The sequence below is a fragment of the Acanthaster planci genome, linkage group LG09, assembly GCF_054643075.1.
Source record: "Acanthaster planci isolate LZ-2023a linkage group LG09, COTS_SCS, whole genome shotgun sequence".
Taxonomy (NCBI): Eukaryota; Metazoa; Echinodermata; class Asteroidea; order Valvatida; family Acanthasteridae; genus Acanthaster; species Acanthaster planci.
Window position 1 is genome coordinate 11,368,107 of NC_141785.1, and position 13,297 is coordinate 11,381,403.

Consider the following 13,297-nt stretch of genomic DNA (forward strand, 5'->3'; position numbering starts at 1 on the left):
GACGCTAGGCTTACGGGTAGATCTCCATGCCTAGTACTGTATACGATACGACTAGTACGAAAATGGTCCTAGAAATTTCCTCTTTTCCTACGAAACACCATCCAAAGCTCTCATGTTTCCAGCGAAGATTTTGCGAAAACGTTGGGTGCTGGCGGTGATATTTATATTTTCGTTGTTTTACTTCTTAAATAGCACATTTAATCAGGTAAAAATCTATCGTGTCTGTGTATCACGTACATGTACTGTACATGTACAATGTACATGCATGTACTGTACGTACACATATCATGCATTATCATGATCATCGTTTTTCAGCTCTGTGGACATAGGCTATGTCAGTATGTGCAGAACGTACACACGTCGGGCATCTGTTGGCCCACACATTGTTTGTTAGTGTACTGTTAGTTACAATTTTTTATGTACGCCTAGGCCCCACATGTATTTGCAGGGCTAGCCCTATTGTCTGATACTAGCTTTTCATTCATTCTAGATTGCTAGTAGTAGGCCTATACTATAGTATACTATAGCCAAATAATTGCTATAGATATTGATGCAATCTAGTTCCCCCACAACTGTGGGGTCCAGACCCCACAGTTCTTGGGGTACTAGATTGCATCATGGAGGTAGAATCTGTCATGTATGTTCATGACGCTAGGCCTAGGCTACAGCCTTTGCAAACCTAAGCTGCTACAAAGTAAGCCTAATGTATTTTACATATTTCAGAATTCAGTTGACCTGTTTGAAGCTAAAATAGAACAGTTTGGTTCTCTGATCTGACATGTCTGAGTTCTTTCATGTCTAAGCCTGGTTATGCTCTTCAATTAATATCATATCAGGCATGTCCTGTGGGCCCTAAAAGGACGGATATATTTTTCCATTATTCATAAAATCTTTTGGGGACAGACTGTAATGTCTGTGACCATTTACAGTGGTGGCCTGGTCCCTTATTTTGCCTCTTGGGCCCTACTCTGGAAACTAGTCAGACATGGAAAGGTACTCTGACATGTGCCTGAATCCTTTGTGTCTTAAATGAGGCCCCCCAAAAAATACTTCTGCTTCTGGTTTCCCAAACGACCCTAATTTCCGGTGCGACCCTAAAATTTTTATCCGCAAGTTAGAAAAACAAATTTCAAAAAATGAAAAAATAAATCCCATTGCCTTTTCTGTCTTCACAAAACACTGCTTAACAATCTATTTCCACATTTAAATTATTATCATTATTTAGTCATCCTATTTCTTTTTCATCACAAACAAGATGGGCATAGGAGAGGCAAAATCAATAATAATCACTGTGGCCAAAGACTTGCAAGTCCTCATCAGAGCTCGTATTTACATGTATATGTTTTTCCAACTTACGTTTGCAACTTTTGAAAACAAACTTTTGTTTATTTACGATTTCCTTTATATGTTACTATCGCAGTGTTAAAAACACGTGCGCAAAGTTCTGTGCATTAAAGCAATGCTGTGCTGGCTCCTGCCATGCCACGCCCATGCAAAAAAATGTGTGATAGAAAAAATGTGGCAACCAGTCTTTATATCTCGGTCAAAATAGCTGGGTTACACTGCACTGGCCATACACACATGCAGCCCGTTCGATAAAAACATTGTTGTTGCAAGAAGATTTCTGCAAGTTATTTCACAGAACTTGGTCACTTGTCTATTTTCTGTGTTCACGAGTTTAATTTCAGGGTTTTTTGCTCGAAATTGAAGCAAGCTCTTTTCCACAAATTTCATGCCTCGGCACAAGGTTTATCGCTCGCCTGTCCGGATGCATTATGCATGCTTACCACATGATATATGAACATTTTTGGCCAGTTTGCCATCCTGATGGCCTGACTAGCGTGCATAGTGGTGTGAATTGTTCATAATTCTTATGGATTGACAACTGTTCAAATTTTTACATTGAGTCAGGCAAGTTTGTGTCACTTCTTTGTGGCAATTTTTGGTAGCTTTTGTCCCTATTCATGCCATTCAATCAGCACAAAAAGATTGACCCAAAAAGGGGGGGCTGATATGTGCAGTTCTCTGGGAGACTAGTTTTACGAGTCTCATCATGTGGGGCAAAATTCCGTACTCATTGGCCATGTTCAGTGCAATATTTCAAAGTATGCAATTTTTTAATTTGCATACTTGTACAATTTTACCTGTGCAGTTTGTATTAGGTTGTGCATGTGTGACCCACCATCCCAAAACCTGGCTGAAGTAGGTTACTTCATAACCCTAAAATAGTAGAACTGTTCAGATATTCATGGGAGTTTTACACCTTAGGTAATGATCTACCTAAGAAGCTAAGAAGCTTACTGCAGACAGAATTTTGATTTAACATGGATCACTTTGAAGTGTAAAAAAAGCTCAAGGAGAGGAATTGTCCAACATCACAAATATCGACTTCAGCCTGGTTTGGGAATGGTGGGTCACATTGAAGTGTGCATGGACAGCACTGAGTGCAGTCTTTGAACTTGCACAAAGGTTGTACCTCAGATTGTGCAGTTTTTAAAGGGAGTCACAATGGTTGGCGTTCGACCAGACAGGGATGCTGAGATACAGACAGGTTCCCATTCTCCCAGAAGTCTCCAGCTGTCTCAATTAATGGGATGAGCGCCAGTCAAGCTCAGAAACTGTTGCCTTGAGCAAAGGCTAGAATTCCAGTACAAATTAGTATAGTTTTGGGAGCATTTCAAAATTCTCATTTCCCTGATTGTTATTTGTTTACTCTGGGATCCCATTCTTATTACATTTTTTTCTTATTACAGATTTTTTTTTCTAATTAATGGCTGTAAGGATCTTTTAGAGGGAAGTTGAGTCTGAGTTAAATGTCAACAGCAATTTAACAGCTCTCATCAGGCACTATTCATCCGAAAGCTCAAAACTAACAGGCAAAAGTTCGTCTGACATGTTGTGGCAGGCGTGTACCTGTGCTCTGTAAGTGCCACACTTTTGCATCATTGTGCAACACAAATCACACATGAAAACTGACCCAACAATAGGCTGGACACTTAACTTTGCTGTAACTGTCACAGACAGTAAAAAATTCCTTCCGCACATGGATTGTTTGACTGATCTTGACTGATGAGACAACTTTATCAGAATGCATCTTTGCACTTGGGGATTTTAAATTCATGCAAACAGTGATAATTGATGTCAATCTCTTACATGCAACTGTTGCATTGCCTGGTGTTCATGCAATGCATGTACCATGCAATTTTTATCGTGTTGTTCTGTTTTTGTGGCAATGTCTGTGGTTATGCAGAAAGTTGAAAGTTGCATATGCTAATTTTGAAATGTGTGCTTTCAAAGATTGCGCAGAACATCCACTTCGGTGACATTTTTTTAACCCAAACGATTTTTAGATTGAGGTGACAATATTTTAAAGGGCTGGAGATGTGAAAGGGGTGTAGGGGGTCAGGTTTAAAAGAACAGGCCTCTCCTCATTTCATGTGAAAACATCAAAATGTTTTTCCCTGATACCAGTTTTCTCAACTATAATGGCCATGGCAGCCTCCTGGTACAGATGAAGATACCGTGTAAAGGCCATCAGAGAGCAATAACATAGCCTAAAATGTCAAATTCAGCAGGAAAATATTGAAGCATTTCCTCAGAAATACAATTTTTCAGATCAGTTTCAGCCTTGCCAGGGTTGGTGCTCTAGGTTTCAAGTGATGTCTGTGTATGAAACACTTTCCTTTAAGCTTTCCAAAGGTTACCTTGACTATATGCGAATGACCAGAAATTTTTCCCATTTGCAGGAAGTTCCAATTGGTGTGATCAGCGACAGGTTCGGTGACCTGCCGCACACCACTCTGCAGTTGCAGCTGAGGGCAGGTGGCGAGGCCATTGATCAGAACAACTCCTCCAACTGTCAAAATTCACAGCAAGGGCACAGCCTGGTGGTAGACAACCGAGGTACATAACTCCCCTCCCTTTGATGACAACCTTAAGGCCTGCTCATACTGCAGGCTAATGTGAAAGCGAAGCGAGTTTGATGTCGCGAAAAATCTGCAGCGATATTTTGCGCAAGCTGAAACGTGTTCAACTTGAGAGAATTCGTAACACGGCTGTTTAATCTGACATTACAAATTTGCATTCATTTTGCGACACATGAACCGGCCTTTAAGCTTCCTCCAAAACAATTCGCCGCTGCATAAATCTACTGGCACATTCTATGTACTGAAGGGACTTCAAGACTTATACATAAATAAAATAGACATGTGGATGATGCACATGTATGTTATTGCATTTTGCCTGGCAGGGGTATTTGCATACTGCAAGCAAGCAGTCAGCCTTGACTTGTCTGCCTGCTGACCGTACCGCAACACGCAAAATTGTACAATTCCTTTAATACTGTTAGTATTGATCCCACCGCAACAAAGGCAGTTTGCTTTCTTACTTTTTTCAGGTCTGTAAAAACTTGCCAACTGATCGTGTTTTTCTCTGTTGAAATGAAAAGAAACCGGCTAAAGGCTATTCTCAGCTGTTGTGGCAATTTCCAAAAATGTATTCCTAGTGAGAATGGGTATACCACCCAGTGATGGATCCAGGCAGTTCAGATTTCCAGATGCTCTCAAAGTCAGTACATGTACATGTACCTCAAAGCGAACCAGATGTTTTGAAATCACATCCATCAGGAATTTTCCAAAACTAACTTGGCCAATTGCTTCCCATTTACGCTTTGCCGTGTAGGGTTTGTGTGCCCAAGGGAAGCCGTCCAGACCAATTCCTGCTGCGACCCCGAGCACCGACTTTCGCTGCGTTACACCTGCGAAGGCTGTCGCAGCAGCACCAACTGCTGCTCTGTCTACGAGAACTGCGTGTCTTGTTGCATGCACCCTGAGAAGGTAGGGCGATCTCTGCAACTGAGACGATCTCATTTTTGTGTTAATGTTTGGAGAAGGTGACTTAGAAGTTGTCTCATAAATCTGAGTCAGTAGCATCTGGCTTAGTCTCATTTGCTTTTTAAACCTACATTTGTTTTCCTTTTGAGAGTTTGCATGGCTGCCATCTTGTAGGCCAGTGCTTTTGTTCCACAGGGTATGCACAAAGGAGGCTTCCCTGTGGAACAAAAGAACTAAGTAACCCAATGACACTTTTGTACACCAGCAGAGTTAGGGCTTCACGCTCCATACACTGCATGACTGGCTGTCCTGTGCAGTTTGGAGTCACGTTAGGGAAATAACAAAACTTGAATTTTGGACTTTGGCAGAGTTTGGGTGTTTCAGTGTCACGAAATGTGGGTCATTCTATAAATTTAGGGCCAAGTTTTTTGTGTCTCTGTTAACTATGACATTATATTTTGCAAGGTGAAACTCATTCTTTAATTTCCAGGAGCATTTAAGGGATGCAAGTTACTTGCTAAACAAGTAAAACTAGTTTGAAGCCAATTTCAGTTATGCTTTCATGTCAAATTACACAGGTTGGAAAAATGTCACAAGTTGGGACCCTGAATATACAGAATGACACATGTTTTAATTTGTTTTTTTCATATGGATATGGGATTACACAAAGTGTATGCACAATTGTATGCTATTTACATGTACCTCAGAAAGCAAAAGTGAGTGGTAATAGACTGTATTATGATTTTGCCATCATTAATCGAAATCGAAGTGATACTTCTCATTTTTTGGAAGCTTAGAGTAAAATAATAGTGACGAAATAAGAGTTCAATACAAATTGATCTCATTTATTTGTTTAGAATAATTTCAAATTTGTGATAAATTATATCTAAATGTTTTAAGCCACTAAAAGAAATTGAAGTGTGTTGTGGAACCCCAAATAGTCTGGTACCATCCCATTTAACAGATGACATTGATTGTGATAATTTCAGGGAATAAGATTAAACATGGCTTCCACGCGAATAAGGTCTGCTGGGTTGCAGATGAATGTCCGTTTGACTGGAACCAGGCACCCTTGGAAAAAATCACCACAGTTTAAGGAATCATTTGAAACTGAACTGAAATCCGTCCTGTTTCTAAAAGTTGTAACGTGTGATCCGGCTGCACTCTGTTCCAACATTCCTACATGTTTGATTCATAATTTTTTTCCAGGAGGATGTAGTGCAAGGTGTGCTTGGCAAGGCCAGTAACACATTCAAACTGTTATTCCGGGAGGTGAACAGTCAATACGAGTTCTGCCTCACCAAGTGTCGCACATCATCAGAGGTGGGTCCTGGCTGTGTCTTCCAGCTTGTTTGTTTGAGATTTGAGGGTCCAGGGTGATGAGGGATATCCTAAAATTCCTGTTTCTGTGTGTACATGATTGGCGTTATTCTGCTGCGGACTTTGGCATGCACGTGTTAAGTGGTTGCAAGTGCTGTTAGTTAAATGCATCCTTCCTTTGTCTTCTACCAGACATGTCAGACCCTTCGGGTCATTACGATTTGCCCATAACTTCAGTAACTATCACAGAGAGAGACTGCTCTAGAATCTAGAATCTTTTCTTGGTGCTTGATGTCTTGATTATGGCAAAGACTCTGACATCGGCTGTGCTTCACGATGTAGTATTGACCCTTTTGCTTGTTTTTTTTTTCTCTCTCTCTCTTGCTCTTCCAGAGTGTGCAGCACGAGAACACCTACAGGGACCCTGTGGCCAAACACTGCTTTGGAGAGAGCCCCCCAGACCTCAAACCACCTAGCTAGTGCACCCAACGCTCATCGCCACCCTTTCACCACATTCTGCAGAATACTACCTCTGTCTGTGTACCTCATAGTCTAACAGACGGAACAGTCCATAGTGACCTCATCAATCACTAGAGTCCAGATGCAAGGGGATTGGAGTTTGCTGATGTGAATTAAAGATGCAACAGTACTGACTAATTAAGTGAAACACTTCCTGTGTTTAATCCAAAAGGAATTTCTAGAGACTTTCTTCCCCCCTTCCCGGCTTGAAAAAGGGATCCGGCTGAATTGCAGTTGGCATGACATCAAACCTCCTGTGAACAAAGCCACCTGAACAGACAAGAAACGTCAGAGTGCCGTTTGCTCACTCTGCAGTCAACATCCCTGTCTGCTTTCAAGTAACTCACAAGGAAATTTGTGTCGTTCTACCCTTCAAAGGAAATTTGCCATCACTACATCTTCTGGATAGACCCTTCTCCCAGAAAACGAACCTAAAAAAAATTGTGGTAGTCTGTAAACAAACTGAAATGGGACCAACTGCATGCAAATAACTTCAGTCTGATGTCAATCTCAAACACGTGCAATAAACTGAACGAGTGGTACCTATTTTTCTCGACCGCTTTTGAACTTCAAACCTTGATTCTCACCTGGTTTCTTAAGTAGACGTGCACACTGAAGATAGCTTGATACTATAATATTGGACATCATGCAGGAGCTGCATGGTTGCGAATGCTGACTTTGAAATTAGCCATCAAGTTTCCCAACCAAGGAACTCTAGCTAGGAAATGGAAAGCAAACCTGCACCAATTCAGCCCGTCGAGGGCAGGCTTTCAGAGCAGAGCAGGTATCGTCCATTCAACCTGCACTGGTTGGACTCGGCATTGCATGAGACACTATTACCTGGGTCGCCATGGGAACAGGTTAGTCAGTGGACCTAACCTGTCTGTGTGCACTAACATCCAATTTCGATTTTTCACTTGAGAATGTTTTCTTCTCATCTGTAGATGTTTCTTTCAACCATCTAGGGGGATTGTGGGGATTTTCAGTAGACTGTTGTGTGAAAAATAAGCATTGCACATGCTTGAGATCACCTTGTGCACCTTACTCTTTTGTCTTCACCAATGTTCCCACTTGTTTGGAACAGCAATCACACACAGCTTCTAAACAAAGGCTTTCAGTGAGTGTACAGCATTCACTTGTCCAGACTTGAGTGTAAGAATTTCTTCTCGTCTTCACTTCAGTTTTATGCTTTTCATTCTCTGAAAGATTTTTGACATTACCAGATGACAAGACTTTCCAATGTTTCTGTCAGTGGCCAATTCTGCAGCACCTGTTTTTGGTGAAGTCATTTTTTTGGTTCAAAATGTGAAAGTGGTCATAGGCACACATGTACATGTAGCAAGCCAAAATGTATGTTAAATTCAAGCTCTGCATGGCAGGCTTTTTTATGAATATTGCTATTTTTGGGGAGGACAAAAGTTCTGAAGAGGTGTTGGTAACATGATTGTGACTGATGCCCATGAGCTATTTGCAAACTTAATTTGATAGTTGCCCAATAGCATTGGTTTTCCAGTTGAATTTGCATTATCACATTGGAATGCTATTGACAGATATTTTGTTCGTGTCTCAGTAGATATGGGGCAAGCTTTACACCAGCAGCATGTTGCTCATGATTGGTCACATGTCTTTGTGCCAGTCTTTTTTGTTTAATGTTAGGAATGTTTTGGTCTGAGATGTCTCCTGCGCAACTTTCCTCAACTTGCACCCAAGCCACTTTAGATAGCAACATTACAGTTGAACCTCAATAAGAAGAGCACTGTTTATACAAGGTTGCTGTTATAACAAGGAAAGGTTCAGGTCTCAAGTCTGTTTTCCATTGTTTCCCACTCCTGATAATACAAGGTTGCTGTTATAACAAGGAAAGGTTCAGGTCTCAAGTCTGTTTTCCATTGTTTCCCACTCCTGATAATACAAGGTTGCTGTTATAACAAGGAAAGGTTCAGGTCTCAAGTCTGTTTCCATTGTTTCCCACTCCTGATAATACAAGGTTGCTGTTATAACAAGGAAAGGTTCAGGTCTCAAGTCTGTTTTCCATTGTTTCCCACTCCTGATAATACAAGGTTGCTGTTATAACAAGGTAATTTGTAAAGTTAAATGCCAAGGACCTCTTATTAACGAGGTTCAACTGTATTGGCTTGGAGAATTCCAATGTGATAATGCAAAGTGTAATTGGAAATTTGCTTGTAATTTTATTGTGGCATTGAGCTTGTTGTTTCCTGAGATTTAAACAATTCCATGATGAAATATGCCCAAATGCTGTATATCATGAAATTCTTTTGACATGTACATAGTAATTCATCGGTTTTAGTGATTTGCCCCAGCAAATCTGTCGAGATTCAAGGCTTTTGGGCCTGTTCTGTCTCTTATGGCATAGCCCTGGTAACTGAATGGGAATTTTTAGAGACAGTTGGCGGTGGCAGTTGGTAACCCTACCAGTCCTATGTAGCCAGTGTACTTTAGTTCTCATCATTTTGAGCATGTACAAATTACATATACCCATACATGTAGCTCATTATTAGTAGATTGACCTGCTAGGACTTTCATGTTCTCCACTTCCCAGTCTCTCAAAAGTCTCCCTCTGAAGTATTAAGGATCTACAGCCCAACTGTGCGTAGAATATGGACTCCTTTCATGAGCTGTACATGGAACTGTTTTTACTTTAAATATTCACAAGAGGCTTGTATGTCCGAGGCTCAGGTGCAGTACATCTGTATTGCAAAGATGCTGCAGATTGTACACATTCAGATGAAACAATTCATTCAATTAGTTTATGTGAGAATGTGCACAAATTCTTAATTGGTATGGGACCATACATGTGGCACATATGTACATGCATGAATAGGGTAAAAGGTCTCTGGCTTTTAATGTTTGTCAGGTCTCCTAGAGTATAGCCTCATGTACATGACCATGTACTTCACAGAATAAAATATTTTCTCATATGCACATGTATGCTGTAGTCTGTTCAATGTTTCTTCTCATTCTTGTGAATTCTCACTGATTTTTGTGTTGCTGTTTTTCCTTCATTTTTGTATTTTTTGTCTTTCACGTTAGAAAGATAACACGTTTACGTGTATAAAACTGATTTTTTTAGATGATGTCAGCTGCTTCAATCCAATGTATTTTTTAAATACAAAATATTTTTGCTGGAAAATATATGTGTGTGCATTAAAAACAAAAAGAGCAAAATCTGAGATATTAAAATGATGGACATGAAACATTATATAAGGTGAAACAGCCTCACATCGTACGTGTGATCATCTCAAAGCCCTGTGGTTTAATGCCTATCAGCACATCAATCAATTCTCCATAATTTGGGAAATCTTCAACAAGTTTTGTGTCACGATCATTAAAACTGACTTGGCAGAACCCACACTGCTTAAAACATGCAAAATGAGATCCACAGTGCCGTACTCGTGTACTCACAGGTGCACGCTCGTATCAGTCAAGAGCTCGTCAAGAGTCTCCAGCTGGATCTGGCAAACATGGAAGAGGAGAGGAAACAGATGATCTTGCACCTGCTGGGGCCGATGTTTGTCAAGCAATACATGGAAAGCATGGTGCCCAGGCCGGAGGTATTGGTACGTATTAGTTGCTTTGTGTGTTGAAAAACTGTGGCATGGCCATGGACTGTGTTGCCAAGTAGCAAAGTTCTGTGGAGCTGGCATACCAGGTCATTTTTACAGACTGGAACATCTGTCTTACATGTGTGTACACAATGGAGTTCTGGTCTTTTGTGCATGCCGGTAGCCTCGTGGCAATGGTTGACTTTGAGGAATCGGACTAGCCTGTCTCTCTTTCGTTGATGGGGGTGTATTGATGCATGGAACCCACAGGCTGAGTGCCCAGCTAGTCTTGACAGAAGTATACTTGAATGCAGAGAGCCATTATGTTTTGCTGTTGCCCATAAAATATAAAATTGTATAAATTTTGGGCACACATCCAGGTACATATATGGCTTCCATCATTTCTTTTGTTTATAAGGCTCCATCAGCACTCGGTGTTGAGCGAAAGAAGCAGTTGCAGAGAGCTACCCAGGTACTCCTCAGAGACAAACTCGACCTCGTCATTAGAGAGCTTGGCTATGCACCAATGTCGAGTAATGCTTCCACTCCGGTCACCGACAGACAGCAGGATGGAGATAGGACAGGGGAGCAGGGAAGGTCAGACATGCAGGCAGTGATTGACCATGCCAGGGGGATCTTTGAGACTGGTCTTAAGAGAGACCTGGTGATACATGAGATGAGACAGAAACAAGAACAGCCAGATCCCAAAGGTGTGTAAATTGTTCTAAAATCTTTGGGTTTGTATGGTGCTTTTGCTGTCTTCCCGTGAACAATCTTTCATAAAAAAATCAGAATTGTTCATTAGAAGGAAGCAGTTCTCATAAATATGGCATATAATTAATCCCTCTAGTAAAGCTTTGAAAATGAGAAGTTGCCTGTTGACCTTTCACTTGCTTTGTCATAGTCAAAGTTCTTGCCAGTGTAGCAGTGGTTGGCAAACTGTATGGCTGGCCATCAGAACAAAAGCTGCATGATTGACTGTACTAAATATCTCACAAAGCCTTCAAAGACTGCAACTGCTAACTATTCAATAAAATCCCCCTCTTGACCACTGTTAGGGGCAATCATGCATTTTAAAGCACAACTAATTACTAACCAGCAGTGAATCATCTGGGCCCAATTTCATGGCGCAGCTTATCGTAAGCAAAAAATCTGGCTTACCGTAGCAGAAAATTCTTTGCTTACCGCGAACGTATTTCATGGGTTAGCAAGGAATTTGGGTGTGTGCGCATGCATACATCCCGTAACAAAGGATTCTGTACTTAAAGGGTTAGCGCAGAATTTTTCTACTAGCACGGTTAGCACAGAATGGAGATTGTAAGCACAGAATTCTGCGGTAAACAGCGCCATGAAATTTGGCCCTGCAGACTTTGGCCACTCATTCAGATGGCTGGGAACATGAGAAAGCTATAGAGTTTTGAAGTTAAGGTTCTTTCTGAACCCAGATGTGCCTACATCCATAAGCAATATTAAGCTCTCCAGCAAAACCAGCGACCACCTGGGAATGTCCCTGATTGCCATTCTCCAGCGAGACCCAACCCGACTTGACAGCGTATGCCGCCGATTGTCCGGGAAGCAGCTTCCGCAGACACTGAGGAGCTACCTGTGGGCAGAGATTCTGCTGCGGATGGCAGAGGATGGTGGGGGCGGTGGAGAAAAGTAAGATGGAGGGTTGCAAAAGTTGGACGGATATCCATTTCACGCGAATGGAGAAAAATTGATTTCAATCAGAACTTGATCCACTGCTTTATTGCATGCTGTCAAATTGTTTTGATTGGTTGCAAGTCTGAAACAATAATCCCTTTGAACTGAAGATCATTTTGACCAAAGATCTTATAGTGCTGCGGCGCAGGATGGGGAACTCTGCCAAAATGGTGAAATCACCATAACCGCCATTTGGGCAAGCAATACGCCTGCGCAGTGGACGTTAATGCACAGGGACACACACACAACAATTGCGATTACAACATTGTACGCGTATTCACGATAAAGTTTTCCATCTTGCGCCGCTACACGGAACTATACAATCTTTGGTTTTGACATCTGCGTAAAAGGTTCAACATTATGCTGCCATGATGTACAAAAGCCAGTTCATTTCTTACCCAAAGTCAGGGTATGGCATGAAATTTTCTTTATAAACTTGACCTGCACTTATGATGTGATCTGCTCATTGTACATACACAACATATACTTGCTGTACTTGATGTATAATGATATATATTTTGAGTTCACATTTGCTTTCAAGCTGAGTGTGAACAAAACTCCATTTTGGGTTACACAGTCAGTCAAAGATGCTTTTACTAATTACCTCATTGTTAAAACCACCCCCACAAGAGGCTTAGAGGAGCAGAATGTGTCTATAACTGTTTTTGTTTCACACACACAGGTCCTCAGAAAAAGCAATTCGGAAGAAATTTGCGAAGGCTGTGTCAAAGGGCAAAGTCGACATGAAGATTACCAAGGCAACAGAGTGCCCAATAGGAGGACTCATTGAAACAGCTGTTAAAGAGGTAAATGAAACTAACTGTAATCACATGCATGCACAGAACAAAACAAACCACTGTTGCAAATGTCAAATTAAATTGAATGTTAAGCAACAGTCCATGATAAAGTTACCTTTTTGTAGTTTCTTTGGGTTTGCAATTCTTGTACATGTACCAGAGATTTTGTGGAAACCATGGGGATGATGATTGAATCTAGAAGAATATGTAGAAGGTGCTGTTTGCCTTTCCAAAGGAGCCGGGTAAGGACACATTATGTTTTGATGGGTTCAAAGTTCCTCACATGGCACGGAAGGCTCTCAACCAGATGTCAGTGTAATGTGCACAATCCATAACATTTGAGCAATTGAGAAACTGCGGAGTATGCCAGTCTACCACCAGGCATCGGGGAGTACACACTCATGCTCTGACATGCATACCACATACAAACAATATCCAAGGGGGAAATGAACCACTGACTGAAAACAGCAAGTACACAACCTGATCTGGTGATCTTGACTGGTATATTTATTCCTTTACCTTGGGGTACCTTGTAAGGTCTTTGTTCCAAATGGGATTGACA

The 13,297-nt window shown here is 41.2% G+C and overlaps 2 protein-coding genes across 2 annotated transcripts in view; both read left to right on the forward strand.

Moving 5' to 3' along the window:
• Positions 1-9,620, forward strand: spring1 (SREBF pathway regulator in golgi 1). Its single transcript, XM_022240114.2, has 5 exons — positions 1-205; positions 3,747-3,903; positions 4,681-4,835; positions 6,042-6,155; positions 6,546-9,620. Exons 1-5 carry the CDS (start codon positions 113-115, stop codon positions 6,630-6,632), a joined length of 606 nt encoding a protein of 201 aa, XP_022095806.1. The 5' UTR covers positions 1-112; the 3' UTR covers positions 6,633-9,620.
• Positions 7,397-13,297, forward strand: part of LOC110981999 (uncharacterized) — a 25,453-nt gene continuing 19,552 nt past the window's right edge. Inside the window, exons 1-5 of the mRNA XM_022240108.2 lie at positions 7,397-7,531; positions 10,097-10,249; positions 10,653-10,944; positions 11,680-11,893; positions 12,621-12,744. Coding sequence (XP_022095800.2) covers positions 7,397-7,531; positions 10,097-10,249; positions 10,653-10,944; positions 11,680-11,893; positions 12,621-12,744 — 918 coding nt within the window. The remainder of the gene's footprint in view (positions 7,532-10,096; positions 10,250-10,652; positions 10,945-11,679; positions 11,894-12,620; positions 12,745-13,297) is intronic.

Coding starts and splice junctions, on each gene's coding strand:
- spring1 (XM_022240114.2), top strand. CDS start 113: ATGTTTCCAGCGAAGATTTTGCGAAAACGTTGGGTGCTGGCGGTGATA. Junction 206..3,746: donor TAAATAGCACATTTAATCAG/GTAAAAATCTAT, acceptor TCCCATTTGCAG/GAAGTTCCAATTGGTGTGAT. Junction 6,156..6,545: donor AGTGTCGCACATCATCAGAG/GTGGGTCCTGGC, acceptor TTGCTCTTCCAG/AGTGTGCAGCACGAGAACAC.